A 25379-nucleotide genomic window follows, 5' to 3' on the forward strand; every position below is an offset into this window, starting at 1 on the left:
ATGAATTGAGTGAACAATACTTGGCAGCTACTCTTATGTCACTGCTTCTCTGTGATGGCACACTCAACATATTGACATTAACAAGCACACATATACACACACACAGGCAGCAATGTGTTTTCACTGAGGTGTTGGCTTACGTCACCTCTGCCAGCTGCAGCCAAAAGGCATTTGTTCCACGGTGCAAGCATTTAGTGTGTTTGTGTGTGGAATGGAGTGTTTGTGAAGAGAGGACATTGTTCACGTTCAGATGCTTCCTTGGAAAAAAAACATCCACATTTGCAGGTGATCCCCCTACTTTTTCCTGCACTTGACCCTTGGTTTTTTTTGCTACCTTTTTTTTTCCTTCCCCCTAGTCAGTGATGGCCCCTTTTTTCGTTTTCCTCCCTCTCTCTGTGTTTAGTCTAATAGTTGGCGGGGGGGTCTCCACCCTGAAGGCACAAAGTCTTGGAAGGAATTAAAAATAATCTTGTATGTAGACTAAACTCCTTTTTATATGCCAATGTATTTATCTACCTATAAGATTAGTTTGAACAATGCCCCAAATTTGATCTAGTTCAGGTTCAAATTATGTTAAGCAGGTTTTGGTAAAGAATCTCATAGACTAAACGCCACGTTTTTTGAATGCCAATGTATTTATCTCCCTATAAAATTAATTTAAACAATGTACAAAATTTGATCTAGTTCAGGTTCAAATGTTGTTAAGACGGTTTTGGTAAAGAATCTCGCCGAAAGCAAAATCTTATGAGAGTTACAACATTTTTTTCTTCTCTTTTTGGTCAGTCTTTCTCTTTGAGGCCACACACGCTTCTTCTTTTGGTCGTCGGCAGGTTTTGTTGTGGCGTCAACTTCCTGTGCCGCTTCCTCATGTCACTGCAAAGGCCGGCTCTCATACTTATCACCTCACACCTTTTCCTCCCCCCTTCTTTCATTCCTTCTGTCTGGCTTTCCCTTTCTTCCATCAGATGGCGATGGTAGGAAATGGTTCTGATAGCTTCCTCAGGAAATTACACCCACTTCCTGTCTGTGCGCCTTGCTACCTTCCACTCCCCTTGTTCAGTTCTCCCCCTGTAAGCCTTGTGTCCGTGTGGGGGGCTGTTGTTGGGAATCCCCCCACCGGTTGATAATGAGCCCGTGTGGCCGGATGAGCGCGACGAGTACGCGGCTGCCATTAGCCGTCGTCGCCGCCGGGCTATTTTTGGGCCACCGCCCCTGGTCTAGAACAACAAGACAGGACGTGGGCTCCATTGTAAGCGGTGAAGGATGACTTGATATGTCCACAGGCCCAGGTGCACCTTGGAATGTATCAATCATTTCCATGCAGCACATCAGGAATGCCATTTTTTCTGCTGCACTGAATCAGACCTCTTAAAGTACCTTGGCTTATGAGTTTAATCCATCCAGTGAATAAACTAGTAGCTTTTTGTTTTCAGTGGATCTGAGAAATCAAAGAAGTTTTGATGATGTAGCACAGGGGTGTCAGACTCGGGTTGGTTCGCAGGCCGCGTTAACGTCAACTCGATTTCATGTGGGCCGGACCATTTTAGATATAATATTTAGATATTTTTTTATAAATGGATTAAAAGAACTGGATTAAAAGCCCTGAATATTCAGTTTTTTATAGATCTAAAACAATGTTTATTTTAGCTTTTTTGATATATATTTTTTAGATTTTACAAAATGATTTTTGAACTAAAAACACAGAAAAAATGGATTAAAAAAATACAATTATTGATTTAAAAGGGGGGAAATCAGGAAATGTAATATACATCTATGCTCTTCATTTTAATTTGATCCTAAAACAGAAAGTCGGCACTCATGATTTACTTTCCCGGGCCACACAAAATGATGCGGCGGGCCAGATTTGGCCCCCGGGCCGAAGTGGATGTCCCGGATGAAAACTCACTCAAGTAGGGAGTGAGGGTTCAATTCCACATCTAAAGACCTAAGCCGAGTTATGAACCCAGAAACACAGCACTATAGACCTGCCAGTAGAGCATTTCATCTTTCACCGAATGAAATATTTTGCACGGATGAAAAAGTCATTATTTGTTTTCTATGACACTTGAAAATAGGTCGATTGTGGCTAGTTAGTTATTTACAGATGCTAGTGCTCAGTGTGCGATCTGTCAATACTTGATTGTTGCATGCATGTAGCCAACGCAAACATTTTTTCGGGAGAGCGCAACGGAGCAAAACATATGGATCCAAATTACACAAATGATGACGAATCAATCAAATGAAAAGCATTCATTTTGTTGTCGTACAATGCTGCATAGAACACTTTTCACATTTACCATTCATGGTAAGTTTGCATTCAATTGCCTGCTTTTTGAGTCCATTAATGGCTGACATGTTTTCAGGTTTCTTTTTAGTTGCCCCGACAGGAAACGCATGTGTATCGATATTATAAATATTTTTTTTGTCCTAGTACTTTGTTGAACCTTCAAGACGTCTAATTGATTGTGTACCCTTTGTTCTATTGCTTCCTAAGTAGTTTTGGACTGCAGCCTGGAAGACTGGAACGTTGTTGTAAAGAGCAGTTGTCCTAGACACAAGCACACACTCTAGCGCCCCACAATCACATCGGAATGGCCCCCTCCCACATACGTGGCGAGTCTTAACTCTCGCATACACACGAATACACAGAAACATGTACGCTTGATGGCTATCATTAGATTGATGCCACCTGACACTTAGTAAGAGCTGGAATGTGTTGGGTGGGAGAGCAGCAAAACCCTTTACCCCCCAACTCTTAAAAACTTGCGAAGAGCGCAACAAAGTTAAATAATGCTAAGCTAACAAGGCTACCTAACATTCCCGACTTCCTCCCCTTTGACCTCCACCGCTTGTCACTGGGTCGTCACATGCGTCAGTCTAGCTTACGGTTTGCATACTGCGATGTAGTCCTCGAATTTGACTCAAGAGTCAACGCATTGTTTATATGATGCTTCTAAATTCTCTGATTGGTTTGTGTGGGACGTTGCATGGTGCCATGTGGAGCGTTACTGATTAGTTGGTTAATTGAACAATTAGTTGATAAATGAGCAATTGTCTTGAACGTTAATGACTTTTGATGAAAGTAAACAACCTTGCTTTTTAGGTGCTCAAGTGTGAGATACCACTATGTTTATGGTTGTTTATTTATGACAAAAATAGACATTTGGCAGAAGAACAAAAAGCCTCAAGGACCTATGCTAGCCATTTGGTTTTTGATGTAGCCATTTTGGGCAAATTCGACAGTTGAGTCTCGGAAAATTCGGCTAATTGAGCTTCAGTCGGAAGCATATTACGTAGACCGACTTGTTGTTTTTACCCGATCCGTCAAATTATGGCAAGGATGGAAGGGTTTTCCAGGAAAACATTAGGTACAAGGTCCTTTCCTGACTTCAGTAAACTTTTACAAACTTACCTTGCTTTTCAGCGATCCAGTGTTCTCTTTCTATTTGAGAGAGACTCTTGGACTGCTCTTTGCTGTTATTGTTTACACTTGGTAACATGGGCGGCGTTTGGTTTGGTTAACCCTTCCCACGCGTGTGGCTCTGAAACTGGGCTTGTTGTCAAACCCACAGCCTGCTGCAAGATATCATGAATGAAGGCATTCTTTTTCCTCTCTCGCTCAATAGCTTAGTTTCACCTTGCCTTGCTCAGTCAGAGCTCTGTTTCGCTGGCTCAGGCATCCGTACGAACTCACCTTGACCCCGAAAATGTGTCGTCTCTCCCCTGGCTGCCCGCTGAACACTGCGTGCACACATTGGCGTCTTCTTTCACCATAAAACTGAAAGTGAGCGTCTGCATGAGTGCCCATCCTGAGTACAGTTCATTCTGTAATGCCGAGTGATTTAATTGCACAGTGATTGTCCTTGTGGGAAATAATGGAAACACAAATAATCACTCCATTCATTGTAAGACTTCCACTGTGCACATAAAAATCTACAAAAAAAAATCACCTTTGCAATTGTGAGCCTAATTTGATGAAATGCAGTTTTTGTTTCCAAATTGTTTGCAATTGTTTTCTTCCTGTTTAGTCTGCATAAGCCTCCCTCCCATCAGTGTTCCAGTAACACAATGCACATACACAATGAATCCTTAATCAAACTGGAATCACTTGGGGAGTCATTTCTAAAAGCAAAGACATGCCCTGCCCTTGCAAATGTAGACTCCTTGAAATGTTTAAAAAAGATGGTAGCAAAATTCTTCATTTCATTACACATTTTAGTCCATTTATTTTCTAATTTGACTACAAAGGGCAGGTCCAACTTTTTTCATATGGTGCGATCCCAATTCTTTTCGCTTTTAAAAAAAAAGTGGTATTTGGTTGTTGTTGTTTTTTAACTGATCGTTTTTATTCGATGGCTCCAAACTAGTATAAATATTAAATTAAATTAGTATTAAGTTTGTGGGTAGTTGCCATTTCAAGTCCAGCAAATGTATACACATTCAGATCAATTTTACAAGGTCCGAAAGCTGTCCTTCCCATTTGATTTATTTTATTAAGCATATCCACAGCTTTTGCATACAGTTTAACAAACGATTCAACCGTCTTTCATAACTTTCACCACCCATCTTTCTCTTGTTATTATAAAAGACCAAGTCTGATGTGTGGCTTTTTCATGTTTAGTCTGCATAACCCTCCCTCTTTAGTCAGTGTTTCGGCAACACAATGCTCTTACACAATGAACGCTTAATGAACTGGAACCACTTGGGAAGTCATTTATAAAGGCAAACACTCACTTGGCCCGCAGTCTCTTGACCTTACCAGAAAAGGCTCGTCTCTCCGCCCCACGTGGATCGCGTAACCGCACAGAACAATGACCTTGGCGTGCAATTAAAATGAGATAATTTGACAATGGAAGAGAGTGGCCATAAAGACACCACTTTATTCCAGTAAGGAATTGACTTTGCCCGTTACGCTCACTCCTCTGTGATGTACGTAGTTTCATTGGTGAGCGCTAGTATGTTGTCTCAGCCTGCATCTGCGCACTGCTTAAAAGATGCTGTGTCTTTGCAGAAGGTGAATGTGTCAGCCATTTTTTTCCAAGGCATGACTGAAACCTGCAGTGTAATTATTAATACATTTAGAACTGCATCGTGCACTATAGAGAGCTTTCATTATTCAATAATTCCATCTGAAAATCCAATGGAAAGGGAGAAATTATGTGGTCAACCACAAGCCAAAATGTTGCAGTGAATTTTTTTTTTTTGCTGCAAGAACTTCGTTTGCACTCCTTCAGCGGTAGTCATTCATTTTTTGTGCTGTAATGTTAAACATGCCAAATGGAAAGAAGGGGTCATTGTAGGGAATTTATTCTTGAGGGGTACATGCTCAAGGGCACGCAAACCGACACCTCAAGCAGCAATTATAGTGTGCCCCGTTATATTAATCTTTTTTTATGGGCTTTTTACCATAAACTCACTCACTATAATGCCCTTGCCAGTTGCAGATCCACTTGGTTTGTGACCTGTTTTTAAGATGACTTTGTCCAATTTTATTTTATTTATTTTTTATTAGAAATGTGTCTTAATTGTAATGCATTTAACAACCATTTATTTAGCCGTTCAATTTAAGCTTTTCCAGAAGTAAAATTAGAATTACTGCAGCTCTAAAAAGCTTGATGGGGTTTGTCTGTTCTAAAGTGTACGGTGAACTAAACTGGACCAATGGGTAAAAGTGTTTCATTTCCATGTTCTTAGTCAGAGCACGTTGAACTGAACTTTGGGTGTGTGTGCGTCCACAGCGGGGCGGGTGTGGCGCTCAGTGCTCGGACCCAGCCATGAACATCATCGGGGCTGAGGACGAGGACTTTGAGAATGATTTGAACGATGTGGTGGATGAGAGGTGCTTGTTCAGCAGCATCGAAATGCTGAAAGAGCGGCCCGCCCACCTGCTGGTCTTCATGCAACATGTCATCCTCCAGTTTGACCCTGCACCACTGGTGAGATCTTCATTGTACATGTTTTATGGGATATTCATATTCATTTTTGCCTGCTAATTTCATACATTTATAGAAAATAAAATATTGTGTGCACATTAAATGCTCTTAATCCAAAACAGCAATAACATGCATATTGTTCAGTATTTTTGCTCCCATATTGTCATCATACATTTCTTTAGAATATCATGATATAATTTTGAGGCTATGACGCCCCACCCCTAGATCCCACCGATAAAAACAAAACAAATCACCCACCAATACTGTGGTTTCAAACAGGTAATCCTTCAATGTCTGCATGTGAATGATAACAAACTACTGCTGTTACAGTTGCGTATCTTTAAGCGCAGTGCCCACTTTTTGAGGAAATGCGTGTCACTTAGTAAAAGCCCCTAGCTTGTGAGAAATGCATAAACGTGCACTTTTGCAGCCACAGAAGTTTGCAGACACAGCAGTGACCCAACCCTAGCTGTCCGACACACTCGCTCCATTAAACACAACACTTCCTCTTTCTCATGCGTACTGTATCTGAAGAACGTTTGTTTAGGCTTGATCATGGTGACTCAACTTTCATGTCGTTTGCGTTTCCTCTCGCCCACTCAAACAATCCTAACGATGTTTCATGCACTAAAATATTCAGTTTTTGTTTTGCATGTGTCTCCTCTCTCAGCTTTGTTACCTTCACGGTGACCTCTTAAAGAACCTCAATGCCAAAGAAACCAAGAAGCAATTTGTGGAATTTTACAACACTTTCTTGGACAAGGGTGCAGTAAGTAGAAGTGCTGTTGACTGTGTTTGATGCAAAACTGTTGGTTAAATTTTAGACCCACCTAAAACATGCACCCACACAAAATTATTAAATGTTCAAATTGATCAACTTCTTTAAAATAAATCTTGACCACATTTATTTTACAGGTTTCTGACCCATTCAATTAAAAAACGGCAAAACTAAGAACGAAGTTCCTTTGTTGTCTATTAGTTATAATATTTATAGTTATTGGTGTCTTTTACTATAACTGTATCATAGTTTTTTTTTTAAATGCACTGCTATTTGTTCGAGTAATTTGTCTTTATTAACTCACTACAGTTGAGGGCATTTATTTGAAATGAGAGTGGCTGGCAGCGTCAATGGCTCTGAAACATATCATTCGCTGTCCAGCCTCCCAGTTTGAAGTTGAATTGGACCTCTGTGACTGTTTAAAAAATGGTGGGTTCTTTTGGGCAACCAGGCTGAGACAGAACAACAGCCTTTAAATAATGGTCAATGAGAGACCTTATATAAATATATTGACTTGGTCAGCGCTTGTTCATAGATCCAATTAAGTGTATCTAGTCCTATTGTTTTTAGACCCGTCAACTTCCTGTTTGGATCGTGGGAAAAGCCTTTGGTCATCCCTTTTATTTTTATTTATTTATTTAATACTGCTTCTGATTGGACTTCAACCTTTGCCTAGTGACAAGACATTCATTCTTTATATTGAAGAGACCTCTTGTGGCGATGCTAAGACACTGCTGACTGTGTTGTCTTTTCAGATCCTCAGAGTCTCAGTACCTCCTGTCATCGCCACCGAATTGGGTAAGCAACACTCATTGGTGCAAATTGGGATTGTTTTGTCACATATGCTCATAAAATGCTCGCTCCTTTCAGACCGAACGCGACCGGACATGCTGTCAGAGGACGTCCAAAGACGCTACGCCTACGACGTCCAGTTTGAGCAGGCCGCCGAAGTGGCCAAGCAGCTGGAGGACTTTAGGATAAAGAGGAGGATGGGGATGACGCCCAACGAGGCTGAGTTGATTGACGTGGAGAGTCACTACCCCACCGACCGCATCCCCACGGAGATGAAGGAGAAGTCAGTCGCCGAGAACCTGCTGGATAAAATGTCTGAGACGCAGTGAGTGTGATGATACGGACCGTTTTGCCTGACAAAATCTAAAATTAGCAGAAATGCAGAAATGTTTGATTGAACGTGAAACCTTGATTACTTCATCTGACCAAGCAAAGAAAAAATCTATGATTTAAAATTTTCATACATTTGTATTAATAAAAGTAATGGCGACACGGAGTACAAAATATTAGTACAGTCGTACCCCTACTTATGTAATTAATTGATTCCAGAACTTTTTTTGTAACTTGAAAATTTCGTAAGTAGAGGTGTACATTATATGTAAATTCTCTAATTCGTTCCACGGTCCTCACACAACTACCAACTAAACCCTTTAAAATTTGTCAGTGTCCCAATTTTGTATGAAAGATGTGAGGAAACACACAAATGAGAGAAAAATATAATAAAATGATTTATTAATATCTTAGAATAAACATAGCCTATAAAAAATGTGTGGCCTCCGCGGCCGTTATAATGGAGATGTGATACCCACGATTGTCCGCCAGATGGCGGCAAGAGCCCGTTCTACCATGGCCGAAAGCCGTCCACTTTGTAGTCCTACATTTTAGACTTTTGCCTGTGTGTGAGAAAATATGTGCCGCGTTGCATTAGTACGGTTTTTAAACGTTTAATAAGGGGAATTGCAATCTTGAATAAGGGGAGCATGTAGCTGAGGTGGCCAGGTATGTGAGAGAGAATCTTGAAACATGGATAGTGGTTGTTGTGAGACAGCCAATTGAATTGAATTGAATGCTTTTATTGTCATTATGAGATAGAATGAGAGGGATGAAATGACACATTCATCATGGCTTACGTGTTTTCCCTAAACGTTTAGCTCGAATGTATTAGTATATGCCTGTTTTCGCTACAGAGTTCATGTAAAATTGCTAGTGGAATTATAGTGCAGCTTTCATTTTTGTAGTCTTTAAAACAAACAACAGCACAAAGCCAAAGAAGAAAGACCAGACTAATCTCAAAAACGTTTTCCACCGCTGTAATCAGTCACATGACGAGCATTATGAGACGCATATAACAGCGGATTTAAGACCATTCAGCTCAAGAGTTGAACATGGAGTCAGCCACGTGCAGTTGCCACGCTGGCAGGAAGGCTCTAGAACTGGCATGTGGCCAGTGGGAGGGAGCGCTGTTCACAATTTAGGCATTAAGGCCATACTGAAAAGACCTCGAAATCAAAAAAGAAAATTCACAATCATAAAAAATCATTTTTTTTAAACTTGTATTCTTTTTTCAGATTCTTTAATTTCACATTTAACATTCTAACTTGAAAATATGTAACTTTTCTTCTTAAAATGTACTTGTATTCCCTTCACAACAAATGTCTCCAAGAGCTTCACAGCCCCACAATTGACAAATCAAAATACAACATTCCCTGATACCATAAACAACAATAGGGAAAGACATTTAGTTACAACTTGGTCTCTTACCAAAATGTATTATTCTTTTCAATGTGGCTCTAATATGCCATGTTAAGCAACTACAAAAGGAAAGTGACGTGCCAAATTTGAACTAGTGCAAGCAAACGGTCGACTAATGTGACCGAACCTTAAACAACGGCCACATCGGCATTTCGGACTACAAAGTGATAACCAAGCATTCAGAATGCTATCTTACTCGTATTTGAACCGCTCATCGTTGCCGAGCATCAAGTCTGAATTGATCATGTCAAACAAAGAAGCAGCAACTTCCTGCCAAGTCAATCGTAGACCTCTTTATCCCCTGAGAGACAATCAAATAATTGTATCATCTGGTAAGGATAGCACGTGTGTACCCGCTCACCCCTCTAGAGAACAACCTTTTGATTGGGTGAGGCGGGGAAATCCCAAGGAAAGCCCTCCCATCCTTTGTGGTGACAAGAGACAAGTGTCATGTTTCCGCTGTCTTGCCTGCATGTTGCATCAGACTGTGAAAAATGCATAAATAGCGTTCTGCTGAACTCCTCAGCATTCCGATCTCATATTCTTACAGAAGACACTTACTTACTCAACTTTTTTTCCATAATACCTTACAATAAATTTTGCTCATTTTCACCATTTACATTTTAGCATTCACATAGCCGATAGCAGTGCAACTTTGTATGCGTCTGTCTCGTTTTAGATTTTTTTTTCTTTTGTTTTTTTCTCTTTTAAATTAGAATATGTTCAAAAGCTTTAGCTGTGAACAAACTAACAAAAAAGTCAGCTTTGAGTTGGATCACGACAAGCGCAGTCGCTTTAGATTCCACAGGCCGAAGACGCAAATATTGTTATCATTCATCAGTCGCACGCGAGAGGAAAAATGTTTCTTAAAAGGAAGAGGTCAGTGTGCTTTTGATGCCCATTTTGTGTCCTTCATACCTCTGTTAACATTGTCTTCCTTTTTTCAGACCCACCATAGTCTCGGATGAGGAGAAATGGTGAGTTGAATGTGTTTTTGTATTTCACTGGTGCAGAAAGTCTACTTGAGAGTTTATTTGCATGCTTTACTTAAACTGGGGTGTGGTCAAACCACAATGGAAGTATTCCAAAAGAACCGTTTGTATATTTTATCTCCTCATGCATGTACAATGTTTTTTGTTGTTTTTTTGTCAAGAAAAAAAGATGTGTAGGCATTCAAGATTTTCTGAAAGAAAAACCTGTTGAAACTCCCAATTTCAAAATTGACCCTGATAAATGTCCATCAGTTTAACAAGGAGAGCTGAAAGCAAATTATCCATCTACATAAAATATTAACTGCTTTTATTGTTGTGTTTTGTAGTCAGTCCATCTTTACAGCGGTGGTCTATTATATGAAGCACCTTGGGGTGAAGAGCAGGGCTGTGGACAGCAAGAAGTCCCGAGGGGGCTTCTTCCGCAGACAGTTAGTCAAAGTAAGAGCAGGCACCCCTTTCCCTACTGCACTACCGGTGTCTGCTTCCTTCTCATGCCATCTTCTTTCCACAGAACAAAAAGGATGAGTCTACGAAGACCAAGCCCAGAGGAGGCTTCCCTGGGATCCCCAGCTGGATTGCTGGCAACCGTACGTATTAGCAACTTGGCTACAAGCCTCGTGTTTTGAAGCGTTTCGTGAATGACAGTCTCTCTCCTGTTACAGCTGAGGTCAAACCTAAAATGGAAGCCGAAGGTACAAGTCGCCCCAAGTGCTCGCTCCCCTTTTTCCCCCGTTTATTTCTACAGTGAACCCCTGTTTATCGCGGGGAGTATGTTCAGGAGGCGCATAGTAATGTTACCCCTACTATGATTTTCAATTTGATAAAATCACTCAAAATCTACTGTAATATTTGTTTACTGAAGCACTTTACAATTTTTACCTAAGTAAATACGGCTTACTTTTTTAAAAACATAATATTCATTATTTTACCATATTTATTTTTCCCTTACTCTGTAACTCGCCCCACACACTTAAACAATGTATCTTTTGCTGCTAACCTTTCCCAGTTCAAATAGACCTTGATCTCTTTCAATATTAACCAATGAGTTAAATGATTTATTTGCTCCTGTTTTCATGTAATTTTCATTCTCAATCTAGCCATTCTGACCTCTAATTTCTATAAATACTACAGTATTTGGTGAAATATTAGACTGAAGGTGCTTCCGCATCTTCTTTTGTTGTTATAGTTTTTATAACTGGATTTCTCCCAGTAGAGTCCTATTTTGTGGTACCAGGTAGTACAATACTATAAATTCAGTCTTGTTTTCGTACTGTAAAAACACAGAAAAATGATTGCTTAGTTGCAAATGATGAACTGCGATACAGGAAGGGTTCACTGTAAACAATAGCTAGACGTACTAATCAACCCACGAGCATGTGTGCATGTCCCTAATAACACTAGGAGGGCCTTTGTTCACATTTTTCATTGTGTGTTTGGTCAGTTCTAGGTTGAGTTGTGCACCCCCAAACCAAACTAACCACACATTCCATGTTCTTTTTTTTCACTAAACGAGGTGGATGTCTGGCTGCGTTTTTTTGTTGTTGTGGGTTTATCCACCAACCCTCTCAAACTCCCGATTGCTGACATTTTCTTCTGCTCTCTAGCGGACAAAGAGAAAGGGATTCAGGAGCGGAAGGGTCCGACGCCCATCCGGGGTTCCTTCATCGACCCGGCGGCGCCCACCCTCCCCGGCAGGAAGTCGGGGTCCAGCTCCGGAGGAGGCGGCTCCACTCCCTTGCCTTTAGTGGAGATCACGGATGGCTCGGGCAACAACGTTAGCATGAGCAACAGCCCTGAGGCTCTGCACCCTGACGGCAAGTTTGTTATTTGTCAATGTTTTTTCACAACTTCCCGCTTAACAACTTGTGATACATCATTATTTTGAAATCTCCAGGCCTTTCCGGCAATCGTACGGAACAGCTGGTTTTGTCAGAATGGTCCGACGTGTCCCCTGTTAGCCCGGGGGGCTCGCTGGGAGTAGGGGAGCCTTTCTTGAGTGGTGACACCCCCATAGAAGAGAGCCTGGAGAAAGACAGGTGAGGGAAGGTATTATATTGTCAAATAGTATTTACCACCAGACAAAGTCAAACAATGTGCGTTGATCCTCAGGCTGAGGATGTCTGTCCCTGCTGTGTGCTAGCTTTTTGCGATGTTGCCCCTGACGTTGAAAAAAAAACGTTCCCTTGAGTCCCTTGCTGTCCGTCTTTACTTCTTTCTTCACTCTTCTCATTTTGTCTTGTCATCATTATTAAAAGCTGCACTTTTGTTGCCTTCTTAACATGACCTGTCAATCAGTTTGATGCAGACGTGCAGTTTTGTCAGAAAATCTTGTCGTTTTAGCAAGCATTCTTGGTTTTGGATTCTAACTGAGACGTTGCATTTTAATATAGCCGCAGCTATTTATTGTGTCTTACTGTTTCCCACATATGTACAGTAGAACTTTCAAAGTTAAATTGCTCTTTGTGAATCTACTGTACCATACATGTATGTCTATAACAGGCACAGCAAAGAAAGATGTGTTGAGTTTGCCGCCTTCTGCTTATTTTGCATGTTTGCGTGCTCAGGTGGACACTTTTGTCATGCTGGTCTCCGTTCAGTGTGCAGTTCCGTGTGATGCCAGCAGGTTGTGCTGTACAATATGACGAAATACATATGTCGTCCAAACAATAGTAAACTTACCATCACAGTTATACCTACTTATCGTCATTATTATCAGTTACTATGAATACAACAATCTGCCCTATCTTCCAGTCTGTACACTTATGGAATTTTACGCTAAAACGGCGATTGAGTCGCAGTATGCATCGCCGAGATGTTAACTTTGTGGTGTCCCGTGTTTTCACAGACGCAAGACAAGGTGGGCTCCTTGACCGAGTCGCGGACAATGCTTTGGTCACACACAACATGCGCACACACATATTTTCACACTCATTGAGTAACACAATTATGAGTTAAGTATTGTTTCCATGGCATCAATTTATATACATGCTATATATATAAATATATATTTAGTATACTGTGGAACTTAGTTGCTACTCTACAAGATTTCGTTATTGACTTATATATTGCTGTTGTCCATTGATAAGAATGTACTTTATCTTTGACTTTTGCAAGGTTTTTTTCTGTGATCAATAATTTACAATAATGTTAATTTTAACCAAATGTGAAGCATTCTGTTAATTCCCCAAATTTCGGAAAAGAGGGTATATTTAAAAAAATAATGAATAGATTTTTTGGGGTCATTAGGAATACGATAATTGTTGTCAAATGTTTATTTTTTTATTTTTTGGTGGGGACAAAAACAATTGAACAAAATGCTTTTACATATTTTTTTTGTTAATGAAAATGAAAATCTGAATTTGACTTGACAAAGGCATGCATTTCAATGGACAACAACAATATGAAGCCTTACCTAAATGTATTATTGTCTAAAATCATGACGATTGTTTATTTCTCTGTCATTTCTTAATTCTTTCTGTAAATGTTGTGTTTTGATGTTACCGTTATTCTTCTTTCTTAAACAATTCCACTGAATGTTTCCTATCCCCTGTTACTTTACTGCCAATCTTCTCTGACGTCTTTCTTCATTTTCTCTCTGTCTTATGTTCTTGTTTTACGTCCTTTTTCCCCATGTGGTTCCCATTCCCCGTCCACTTGCGTCCACACCCTCCCCTTGAACCCACAGTAAGAAGGTCACGCGTAGCGAGAGTGCTCGCGTGGACCGCCATCATTCGCGACGTCGTGGCTCTTCCCGGGCCAAACAGTATCGCTCTCGTAGTGACGTGGACCTGCAGATCCCCTCCAATGTGACGACGCTCAGCCCCCATTTGTAAGATTGCACAGCAGGGATGGACAGAAGGTTGCTTTTGAAAAGTATCATTCCTTTTTTTCTCAGGGCTACTACAAAGCTATGGAAAAATGTTGTCAAATACACTTTTTTAGTAACCATTGGCAGGTTAAATGTTCCAGAAACGTTTTCGCTGAATGTGTTAAGCAAAGTTTTAAATAAAATAATGTATTTTTTAGCACAAATTAAACACATTGTAGTGTAGTAATCAAGAAGAGTACAACTGAAATTTGCGGTAGGTTGAAAACTAAGTTTTAAAATGTTTCAGAAATTAAATAAATATAAAAATAAGTGAAAGAAAATGTTTTTAATTTTTTTTATCACATAAAAATGTAAAAGCAACTGAAGAAACTGTTTCTGAAGTATACAGAATGGAATTAAAGATAAGAGTATGATATTTTTAGTTGTTAATCCTAAATCCCAAAAAAATTCTGATTCGTTTTTTTTTTTTTAAATGTTGCAAGTATGGGGTAAAAGAAAAAAAATGAAAAAGTTAGATTTTTTTTTTAAATTGCTTACAGTGGTGACTTAATCATAAATTCTTGTGTTGTAAGCTTTTGGGCATAAAAAGAAAATCCCAATAAATATAAAATATATCGGGTGAAAAAAAACAAATAAAGAACTGACTCCTATCCAAAATAGGGTCGTGTTAGTTATGGGGTCACCCTGTATTACAGCATTGTGTTAAATGACAAAAATAAAGATGGTTACTGTGTTGTGTACTACAACAAAACCATTTCGTAGTTGAATTGTGACTCTCCAAACCATTCCTCTTGTCAACCAGCAATGAAGCAGGCGTCCCGGTTTCCGAGGGCTCCGGCTCGTCGCCTGCCAGCCCCGCCCCTCCCGAGGAGATGGAGCCGCGTCTTCTGGAGTTCGAGCAAGACCCGCCCAACTGGAGAGATCTGGCCTCCCCGGATGTTATGTCCAGCCTCTCCAAGAAGGAGACCAAGAGACAGGAGGTCATTAATGGTGAGAAGATGACACTCAGAAAAATTGGAAAAATTGAAGAATCTGGGGTCCAAAGACTTTTATTCCTTATTTTAATTCCTCTATATCTTTGCATAGAGTTGTTTGCCACAGAGCACGCACACGTGCGCATGCTGAGTGTCCTTCAGATGATCTTCTCCAAGCCCCTGGAACGAGAAGAGCTTCTCACTACCAACGAGTTGGCCACGATCTTCCCCAACCTGGACGATATCCTTGAAATGCACTGTAAGGGTTTTTTTTTGCTACTCAAAGGTAGTCATTTTGGGATATTCTTTCTCTCATCATTAATTTATATATATATATATATATATATATATATATATATATATATATATATATATATATATTCAAAGCTAGACTGCGAACTATAAAACTACACACAAATATCTATACATACATATATATATATATATATATATCTATATATATATATATATATATATATATATATATATATATATATATATATATATATATGTATGTATAGATATTTGTGTGTAGTTTTATAGTTCGCAGTCTAGCTTTGAATGCTCTGTTGACGCCAACATCTAGCGGCATGATTTCTTTTGTAAATACAGCCGAAATGACGGCGAGCACCAAATAGTGTGCTCACCGTCATACTGGTTGTACAGATAAAAGAACTATATATCCCAGCAGTCACTGCGCAGTACTTTTTCTACGGGAAAAATAGTAGAGTCGGGGGCTGCTTGCCGTAGTTGTGAGAGCTGTAGAGGATGGTGTACCCTATCGACTGATTTATTTTATCGTGATAACATTTTTAGTATTGGTCAATATATAAAGCGCACTGGATTATAAGGCACCCTGTCTATTTTGGAGAAAATTTAAGACTTTTATGTGCGCCTTATAGTCGTGAAAATACGGTACATTGAATTCTTGGCTTAAGCAACTACTCTGCTCTGTGTCCTCCTTGTCCAGATAACTTGTACGAAAACCTGAAGAAACTTCGTCTGGAGGACAACTACATTGTCAAATCCATCAGCACCACCGTCCTCAACAGAGTGAGATCTCATTTGTCATTTATTTTACCCCAATTTTGAGTTTCTTCTACAGTTGTTCGAGTTGAAATATATTGAACACATATTGTCGGTCATTTCTGATAAAACAAACGGTACATTTGTCCGCTCTTTCTAGTTTGGGGGCCCGGAAGGGGAATGGTTCCAGAAGCTGACAGCCCGCTTCTGCAGTCACCAGTCGTGGGCCCTGGACCAGATTAAGAGCAGGCAGAAAAAGGAGCCTCGTTTCAACTCTTTCATCCAAGTACGACGCACGTTAATTAGCGCGACAGCCATTTTAGCAGTGCCATTGAGCGGCCGCTCTGTTGATAGGAGGCGGAGAGCAAGCCGCAGTGTCGGAGGCTGCAGCTGAAGGACATCATTCCCATTGAGATGCAGAGACTCACCAAGTATCCGCTGCTGCTGGAAAACATCGCCAAGAGCACAGGTGTGTGCGAGCGTGCGAGTTTTCACAAATAGAGAACTCTAACTGAACTGTTGTCGTTGCGCATCACAGAGAATCCCATGGAGAAAGAACGCATTCATCAGAGCGCAGAGTGCTGCAGAAAGATCCTCAATCATGTCAACGAGGAGGTCAAAGTGATGGAGAACCTTCTGGTAAGAAACTCTGTGCTGTTATTAAAACACTGCTTCTCGCTGATTTTCTGTTGCCATCCACCAAGTAAATGTGCAATGACACTTTATATTCTAGTCTGGCAAAAAGTATGTTTCTTAAGTCAAAAGCTCCCTGGCATCGCTCCATACCCCCCCTAGGGGGGCCAGCCCCCTCTATTGGAGAAGCACTGTATTAAAAGAATGTCCACGAGTTGGGGTTTAATCTTGTGTTCATATTGGGACAGACGCTCAAGGACTACCAACGCCGATTGGATACATCGGGACTCAAGCCCAGTAATGAGCTTTATACGGAATATAAGGTACAATTCGAAAACATCATGAATCATTTAGAAATTGTTGGCCATTTAAAAAAGAAAAATTACAATGATCCGTATTTTTAATTATTCATCTATTCTCTACCGATGGTTATTCTCTCCATCTGTTCTATGTGTTAGAACATCGATCTGACCCAGAAAAAGATGCTGTATGAAGGCCCTCTCACTTGGAAGGTCACCAAGGAGAAGGCTGTCGGTAAGTATTCATTAGCCATTGGGGTGATGGGGTCGTCTTGTGATGACCATCTGTACAGTATCTGCTTTTCTGTGTCCCCGTCAGAGGTGCAATGTGTGCTGCTAGGTGACCTGCTGGTTCTCCTGCAGAGGCAGGATGACAAAATGGTGCTCAAGTGTCAGAGTAAAAGTATCATTGCCGTGCAGGAAGGCAAGCAGATGCTCAGTCCCATCATCAAGCTGGATTCGGTGTTCCTGCGGGAAGTGGCCACTGGTTAGTACACACAAAAACGGCAGAAGACTATATTATAGTTGAACGTGATTGGAAAAAGACAGCAATATATTTGTGTCAGACTTTTTAGATCGAGATCTAAAACTGACTTATTTCTTCGTTTAAACCCATGAATTACTATTTCTGATTTGATGCCATCTGTACTCTGCTTTCAGATTTAAAGGCCTTCTATGTGATCTTCACCTGGGACAGCGGCGCTCAGATCTACGAGCTGGTTGCTCAGTCTGTGGGCGAAAGGAAACTGTGAGTGCCTCTCGAAACTCCGAAATAATAATCTAATAACAAAATTGCAACAAAATAGCAAATTTCAAATTTTTTAACTCTTTCATGCATGAATTATGATTTTTTTAACATCTTTATAGGGTGCTCATTTTACTCATTACCTGCCATTGACAGCGCTCGCTGCCATTTTGACTGAGACAGTCGAATTAACTAACGCCCAATCGAAATTAATTGAAGTGTAAATAAATATACGTATATATTACTGAAAATTTAATTGTGATTAATCACATACAGACTATAGTTAAGCTCAGACTAATGAGGTATTCATTTATTTATTCTTTAATGCAAAAATGATTATTCATCTTACAATATCTTTATACTTCAAGATTAATTTGTTGCTAGTAGCCCTTTACTCGTTCACCGCCATTGACAGTTATAGACAATATCTCCATTTCAACTGGGGTGGGGGTGTGTGTACAGGTGGACTAATGTTATCAAGTCAGCTGTGGATGATCTGAAGATGAGTGGCGCGCCCATGAGGATCACACTCCCACTTGGAAGTGGAGCAGGACTTAGTTCTTCCGGGTAACTGAGTGCATTCGTCCCCGTATGCTTGCGCGTGTCATTTGACGGTGTGCGTCCTTGTGCGTTACAGACTTAGTGCCCCTCAAAGCCCCACCGAGAACGGCAGTTTAAAAAGTAGCAATGGTGAGACAGTGATTAAGAGTCCACATTGTATTGCGTTGTTGTTTGTTGACACCCATCTTAAAGTGTGCACGCACCTTCGTGTATACACAGATCGCGATAAGGACAGCTCCACAGACGAAAAGTCGTCCGATCCTCGGCACTCTCTGATCGACTTTCTGTCCGACAAAGGCTTCGACCTCCTCGGACACTCTAACAGCGATCAGGAAACGATGGCCGCCAACGCTCTGCAAGATGGTGAGTTTCCGTCTAAGTGTTGGCGTGTTCTGTGATGTCATCACTTGACGAGCTCCTCCTGCCAAAATGTTAGTCATGCTGCTGAAGAGGCTGCTGGTCGGGAGCATCAGGTTGTCAGAGGACGGACAAAACGGAGATGACCATAATCCAGAAATGGACACCTGTCAATCAACAGGTAATTTTTGTTTATTCAAATGTGTAGGTTCACTTATGGGATTTACAGTAAACACCACGTGTCAAAGTGGCGGCCCGGGGGTCAAATCTGGCCCGCCGCATCATTTGGTGTGGCCCGGGAAAGTAAATCATGAGTGCCGACTTTCTGTTTTAGGATCAAATTAAAATGAAGAGTATAGATGTATATTACATTTCCTGCTTTTTTGTCCCCCTTTTTAAATCAATAATTTTTTTTCTGTGTTTTTAGTTCAAAAATCATTTTGTAAAATCTAAAAATATATAAATAAAAGCTAAAATAAACATTGTTTTAGATCTGTAAAAAACTGAATATTCAGGGATTTTAATAGTTCTTTTAATCAATTTATAAAAAAAATATCTAAATATTATATCTAAAATGGTCCGGCCCACGTGAAATCAAGTTGATGTTAAAGCGGCCCGCGAACCAACCCGAGTCTGACACCCTTGGTATACACAGTTGTGTTACCTCGCATATTTCCAACTCTGTTTTCAAATGTTGACAGGACTCTGGAATTCACATATTTTGCACTTTAAAAAAAAATACTATGTTCTTATTCTTCAACATTGGCTCCCATTGATAGTGAAAGGACTCAAAATCCAATTGGATTGGCTGCCTATCCTTGTCAATGGGAACAAGTTTGTTCAAATTGTAGAATTAATTTACTGGTCATTTTATCAAACATCTGTGTCTTCAGACGAAGGCCAAGCAGCAGAAAACGAGAAGGAACATGTTGGTGCCAAAGGGGATGAAGAGAGCCTTCCCTCTGACACGGCCAGGATAGTGTTGTCCCCGGAGAGGATGACGCAAGTGTGTCAGAGCCTCGTGAGCCTGGAGGAGCATATAAAGAGACTCCAGGTGATTTCTAGGAAGAAAGTAGCATTTAAACTCACAAGGGAGATGACTTAACTGTAGACAAATAACAAAAAAAAATGGCCAATGGTCACTGTTATTACACCTCTGACAATAGTCGCAATTGGACTTGAGGGAAAATGGCGTGACAAGGACAATAAAATTGTTTGCATTGTGTGTGTGTCCTTGAAGTAACGTGCAATTGATTTTGTTGTCTTTTAGACTCTTGAAGAGGAACATCACAGGCTACAGGAAGCTCTGTCTAAGTTCTCACTGGAGGGCGGTCACTATGCCTAAGACACCACCACGCCAATTGTTGGCCACTTGGTGAGACACAAAAAAACTGAAGCCCTAGCTTGCTCGTATTTTACATTGACCAAATTTGTGTCTATTTTTCTGTTTTAGACTGTTTATTTTTAATTGGTGCTGGTTTGGAGTGCAAGAAGCTTTCCAGAAACGTCCGCAGATCTTCCCTTAGCTAAGAAAATGCTTGGACGCGTGCTGGATAACTGCTAGCGGATGAAAAAGGGGCTTTTACGGCCAGTGCTGTGGAATGTGTGCGTATGTGTGCCTGCATGCGCTACATTGCGTTCTGTAGCGTTGCGCGCTTGTACATAGAATGAGGAAGAACCAAAAACAAAAAAGACACCCCTCTTTTGAGTGTTTATTTGCAGAGAGGTGCCAAAAAGACAAAAGCTACAGTATCAATACTCTTTGCTGTCTCCTAAGAAGTGCTGTTCCACACATACATCAAGAAATCGAGTCACTTGATTGCCTAACAAATAATGAAATTACATACAAAGTTGCCTTAGTAAGCCATTGTTAAGCACTGCTATAAAACCTAATGGTTGTATTTATTTGCCAAAGTACAACAGAAATGCACACATTTTATTTTAATAGTTGATGGTGTGGAACCGCGTGTCTACGTGTGAGGTTGTTTATTTTCTGCAGGCTTCTTTTTTGTAACGGACGTAGATCTCTCCAGGAATAGTATCGCCCACCAAGCTGGTAATAATGGAGAATTTGTATGTGTTCACTGTTATTTATTCCTTTTGGTGGCTTTGGATTTTCCCGAGTGGACGCAAAGCAGCGCTGGGCCCGACCGAGAGCGTAGATGCGAAGGCTAACATAGAACGTACGACAGATGGAATGCAGAAAGAACATGTAGTGAGTTTGCTTAAAAGAGAGTGAGATGGAAGGAGATGAATGTTGTCAAAATGGCAGTGAAAAATTGAGTTGGATAGAAATTTGTAAGTAGCACTGTGTTTCCTTGGCTTCCCCATTTCACTCATTAGATCCCATTAATGGCGAAAGACGTCCCATCTATTTTAACAACCTAGTTTAAAATGATCAGATGTCTTTTGCCACCATTGATACTGCATACGTCAAATGGATGTGTGTTCAAAGTAGCCAGTATTTTTTTCATTAGACTGACAGGTGTCTTATCTTCATCCTGTGGATTCTTCTGGCAGTCTTAATTTCTTGCTGTTTTTAAGATAATCATGTTACCATCATTACCAATAGTTAGTAAGGGATTTTGCTGTAATTCCGTTTAAAACATAATAATTAACAAGCACACCTCCAGCTACTATTTTCATAGACAAGGTGAATCTAGAGTGGAAACACTGCAGGGCCCAGTGCTGCTACACTACCTAATTAGGTTGCATATCCTCTCTCCTGTTCTTCACTAAGAGCAACATAAAAAGAATTTCAATTGATGAACACATATTTAAGTGCATGACCAAAGATATAAAAATGATGTGCAGTTTTTTTGTAGTTTTTTTTTCTTTTTTTACTCTCCACAGAGAGCCTGGTTTGATTTAAAAAAAAAGTGGATGGGGATTAGACCAAGTATTTGATCTAGTGGCCAATGCACGTCCTTAAAAAAAAAAAAATCTTTTTAATCCTAATACCGAAGAACATCTACGCCAAATGACTTAAGGTTAATTTGATATTGCCAAAATGAAGACTTGTCTGGAAAATTTCAGAATGTACTGTTATGTTATAGAAGGGGAAACTACTACACATAATCAACACACCTTTTTTTTCTACCAGGGTCATCTTTAAACCAGCCAAACAATAAGAATTTAGAGCTAGCAGCTTGTATTATATTCTCAGAATGTCTCATAGGCTTTTCTCTCTTCTAAGCGTTGACTATGCAAGAAATATATTGTGTATTTTGGGTTTTAATTTTACTGAGGCTGTTGAAATGATGTACACTTAAGGAAAAAATGTGGTACGTTGTTTTGTTTTTTAAATAAATTGGGCAAAATATGATTGTATTTTTTAATAGTGGTTTTACACCTTGGATATGAGGGATCTGTTTTTTTAAATGAAGCACATAGTTGCTTTGGCACACTAAAAGCAATGTTTAATAATGCTAATTGAATAAGTTCTGCATGTAGAGTAAGTTTATTATTACAATCTTAGAGCTCACTATGAGTAGGATGTCCTATTTTAGAACCTGTCCACTGACATAAATGATAGAATTATACCCTCGGTCGGTAACGTTTAAAGTTAAATGTTTTTTTTTCTTCTCAATTCCTTTTTTTCTAAGTGCCATACAGCTGTTACTTTTCTGCAAATACCACACTGATCATTGAAGTGTAAATCCTGACAGAAAAACAACATCAGTTTGTTAAGACAAGAATAGGCTACGAATTGTTGAACTATATAAGAGAAGATCTTTGACGAGCAAGATGGCCACAGTCCGCTTCATTTTTATCATCTACTCCATGGCAGGTAAATCAAATGCCTTTCTGTTTTTAATAAGCTTTGGAGCAATAATTGTAAGGTACAAGAGTAACAATTTTAAGAAGAATTTTGTAGTTATCTATTGATCGTTTCTTAATTGGCAATAACATACCATGTTTACAGCATCGATTAACTAACATGATTATTACCATTAGGAAAGCTTTCATGTTTTGTGTTAAGTGAGCTTTCTGTATATAGGGGTCTCAGCTAATGGAAAGTTGTCTTTGGAGGTGGACCGGCCTTGGCTGAGGGTCCATCTGTCCCAGGAGGCCATGCTGGAGTGTTGCTATCGAGCTGGCTCTGCCTCTCTCCAAAGTTCCTGGCTCACACGGGGCTATCCCGCAAATGGTACCACCATTCCGTTTCTGGTACCTTTGTCTGACCGGGTGAACGTTGGCGAGAGGGTGCACGCAGGGGTCACTTGCAGGACCCTGACATTTAGTAAGGTGGAGTTGACCGACTCGGGCCTGTACCAGTGCTGGTTCAACAACACTGAAGTCTTCACACCTGGTACCTATCTGCAGGTCTACAGTAAGTATAAAAACCGTTGGACCATCGCGTAACCATCGCTCAGTAAGGTAGTGTGCAAACACCTTATAAGCCCCAAATCCTGTTAGTCGCTCTTGTGTTGTGTCAGTGTTGCCATCCTTATTTGCTCGTCTGTAATCCGCACTCTGCTGATGGCTCTCATTAAAATGGGCCCCACTCATTTCCATGAACAAACGATAAGCAGAGGTCCTTCTGACAGTGAAAAATGCAGCTTTACGTCTTAATCTCATTAACCGCTGATGAGAAACAAGCGTCAGTATGAAAGTCCCCAAGGGATTATGCGAACCCTTACCAAACAGGCCAATTGTCCATTCATGCCGTTCACATTGTACACTTTGTGTTCTCTGCTCAAAGTGGTTCACTTATGTAATGAAGCAAATCTCTCAGAAATCTCAGGGTTTCTTGACCTATTTCACAAATTTAACTTGTATTGATGGAATGTGCGTATGAAGTTGACTATGCATTTTCTGCCTTATGTTTTAAGGATGTTTAATAAACTGCACAGGGCCGGCGGTTGAGCGGTGAGTGCGTTGGTCTCACAGTTCTGAGATCGAGGGTTCGATCCCAGGTCCGAACCTTCCTGTGTGGACTTTGCATGTACTCTCTGGGCTTTTGTGGGTTTTCTACGAGTACCCCAGTTTCCTCCCACATGCCAAAAACATGTGTGTAGGTTGGTTGAGGACTCTAAATTGCCCCTAGGTATGATTGGTTGTCTGTCTCCTTGTGCCCTGCGATTGGTTGCCCACCAATTCAGAGTGTGCCCGACCTAGTGCCCGCAGTCAGCTGAGATGGGCTTCAGCACCCCCTGCAACCCTTGGGAGAATAAGCGGTGCAGAAATGAATAAAATCAACTGTACTGAGGCGAATGGGGATGTCAAGTCATGGCGAGATCAATTATGAGAATTGGACTTGAAATTTGACGATCTGTTAATGTGCCCGTAGCGCCGCTGAAGAAGACTATAAACCTCAGCGAAAGGACCAAAGATGGCATCCTGGTGGCTGAAGGAATCTTACTCTTTCTGTGCGTGCTGGTGCCTTCAGCCATGCTCCTCTGCAAGGTCAGGAATGCTTTCCATTGGGCTCACAACATGGGCGAAATGTCGCTAGACACTAAATGTGACTTTTTAACCTCCTCCTAGTCAAAGCAACTCCATTACCTGCAGGAGAAAAGGTCAATGAGGGAAAAGGAGAACATCTATCAGGTGGGTAAGGTGAAATACTTGGAATTGAAGATACACTTCATACATTATTTATTAATTAAATCAAGCTCTAAAAAGATGAAAAAGACTTGTGCAACAACAACAAAATGAGTCACAAGTAAAGGGTTAGATGAGTGCCTTTCTGAACTCTCAAACATTTTTCAATATGATGATGATTAGTGGCTCTGCACTTTTATTCACAGGGCCTCAATCTGGATGACTCTGACAAGGCAGCCAGCATCTACCAGGATTTGGTTGCCAATATACAGGAGGAAATCCAGCTGGAGAATGCATAATTTGAACGGAAGGGATGGAATGGGGGGTGGTTCAAGAGCAGCTTTTCTTTGTCAAAGTATGTTTGCTGTTTGGATATTTCATGGGTTTATTCCTGCACGCATAGCTTTTTGTCAAACAGCAAAGCATTGGTTTTGCTTTTGCTATATTCGGGTTGTGGAGTCATTTACGATGTTGGGAACATAACCATATTGGAAAATACTCATGGTTAAAAGTGAAAGGGCTTTTTAAAAAGTTAATGCTTTTATGAGAAAATAAAATATGACGATTGAGTATGCTGAGATCGAGGGTTAAATCTCCCCGGTGGGTTCCGACCTTCCTGTGTAGAGTTTGCATGTTCTCCCAAGGGATGTGTGGGTTTTCTCTGGTTTGCTCCCCCATGCTAAGAATATGCATTGTAGGCTGGTTGAACACTCAAAATGTTCCCTAGGAGGGAGTGTAAGTATCAATGGTTGACCATCTCCTTGTGCCCTGCGATTAGTGAGATTTTTAAATATTTTCCATTAAATACTTAAAATTTATTTGTGTATCTCATTCATATTTGGAAATACTTTTTTAAATTATTCTTTCGAATTGCTTTTTTTGATTTTCAAAAAAAAAGTTTTTGTATTTAAAAGTATTTACTTAGTATTCTAGTTCCATCTTTTGAATTCTAGTTATGAATATTGATTTAAATTCTATTTTATTTGATTTAAAGTAAAACTTTTAAATTTTATTTAATTCCATCAATTTAAAACATTTTTTTTTGTTTAAAGAAATTACATTTACATATCAATCGTTGAAGCACTGTGACGCCAGCGGTCCCGTTCCCAAGCAACGGACGTATTTTGATTGGCTGCAATGATGAGACATAGCCTCTCATTG

General features: G+C 40.2%; 2 protein-coding genes across 7 annotated transcripts in view; both read left to right on the forward strand.

Annotated features, from left to right (window-relative positions):
* arhgef1 (Rho guanine nucleotide exchange factor (GEF) 1) overlaps positions 1-21996 on the forward strand; it is a 29598-nt gene extending 7602 nt beyond the window's left edge. The window contains exons 3-31 of one of the 5 annotated variants that reach the window (XM_077598440.1): positions 5739-5936; positions 6604-6702; positions 7467-7509; positions 7582-7828; positions 10203-10232; positions 10574-10685; positions 10759-10834; positions 10910-10939; positions 11852-12061; positions 12142-12283; positions 13093-13104; positions 13933-14076; positions 14879-15066; positions 15163-15309; positions 16021-16103; positions 16237-16362; positions 16431-16545; positions 16615-16715; positions 16958-17032; positions 17168-17243; positions 17328-17495; positions 17669-17756; positions 18216-18320; positions 18391-18443; positions 18534-18677; positions 18751-18852; positions 19565-19725; positions 19942-20046; positions 20125-21996. In XM_077598440.1, coding sequence (XP_077454566.1) covers positions 5775-5936; positions 6604-6702; positions 7467-7509; positions 7582-7828; positions 10203-10232; positions 10574-10685; positions 10759-10834; positions 10910-10939; positions 11852-12061; positions 12142-12283; positions 13093-13104; positions 13933-14076; positions 14879-15066; positions 15163-15309; positions 16021-16103; positions 16237-16362; positions 16431-16545; positions 16615-16715; positions 16958-17032; positions 17168-17243; positions 17328-17495; positions 17669-17756; positions 18216-18320; positions 18391-18443; positions 18534-18677; positions 18751-18852; positions 19565-19725; positions 19942-20016 — 3114 coding nt within the window. In that variant the 5' untranslated portion in view covers positions 5739-5774 and the 3' untranslated portion in view covers positions 20017-20046; positions 20125-21996. Of the gene's footprint in view, positions 1-5738; positions 5937-6603; positions 6703-7466; positions 7510-7581; positions 7829-9582; positions 10135-10202; positions 10233-10573; positions 10686-10758; positions 10835-10909; positions 10940-11851; positions 12062-12141; positions 12284-13092; positions 13105-13932; positions 14077-14878; positions 15067-15162; positions 15310-16020; positions 16104-16236; positions 16363-16430; positions 16546-16614; positions 16716-16957; positions 17033-17167; positions 17244-17327; positions 17496-17668; positions 17757-18215; positions 18321-18390; positions 18444-18533; positions 18678-18750; positions 18853-19564; positions 19726-19941; positions 20047-20124 lie in introns of those variants that run through there. The other 4 variants (XM_077598441.1, XM_077598442.1, XM_077598443.1 and 1 more) reach the window with 4 other exon arrangements.
* A 136-nt stretch (positions 21997-22132) lies between these two features.
* Positions 22133-25036, forward strand: cd79a (CD79a molecule, immunoglobulin-associated alpha). Of its 2 annotated transcripts, none has more exons than XM_077598445.1 (5): positions 22133-22461; positions 22672-23004; positions 23965-24080; positions 24162-24224; positions 24425-25036. In XM_077598445.1, the coding sequence occupies exons 1-5, from the start codon at positions 22419-22421 to the stop codon at positions 24515-24517; spliced, it is 648 nt and encodes a 215-aa protein (XP_077454571.1). In that variant the 5' UTR covers positions 22133-22418; the 3' UTR covers positions 24518-25036. The 2 variants fall into 2 exon arrangements, with proteins under 2 accessions (XP_077454571.1, XP_077454572.1); XM_077598446.1 differs by having other exon boundaries at positions 24186-24224.
* The last annotated feature ends 343 nt before the right edge of the window (positions 25037-25379 follow it).

The sequence above is a fragment of the Stigmatopora argus genome, chromosome 4, assembly GCF_051989625.1.
Source record: "Stigmatopora argus isolate UIUO_Sarg chromosome 4, RoL_Sarg_1.0, whole genome shotgun sequence".
Classification (NCBI taxonomy): domain Eukaryota; kingdom Metazoa; phylum Chordata; class Actinopteri; order Syngnathiformes; family Syngnathidae; genus Stigmatopora; species Stigmatopora argus.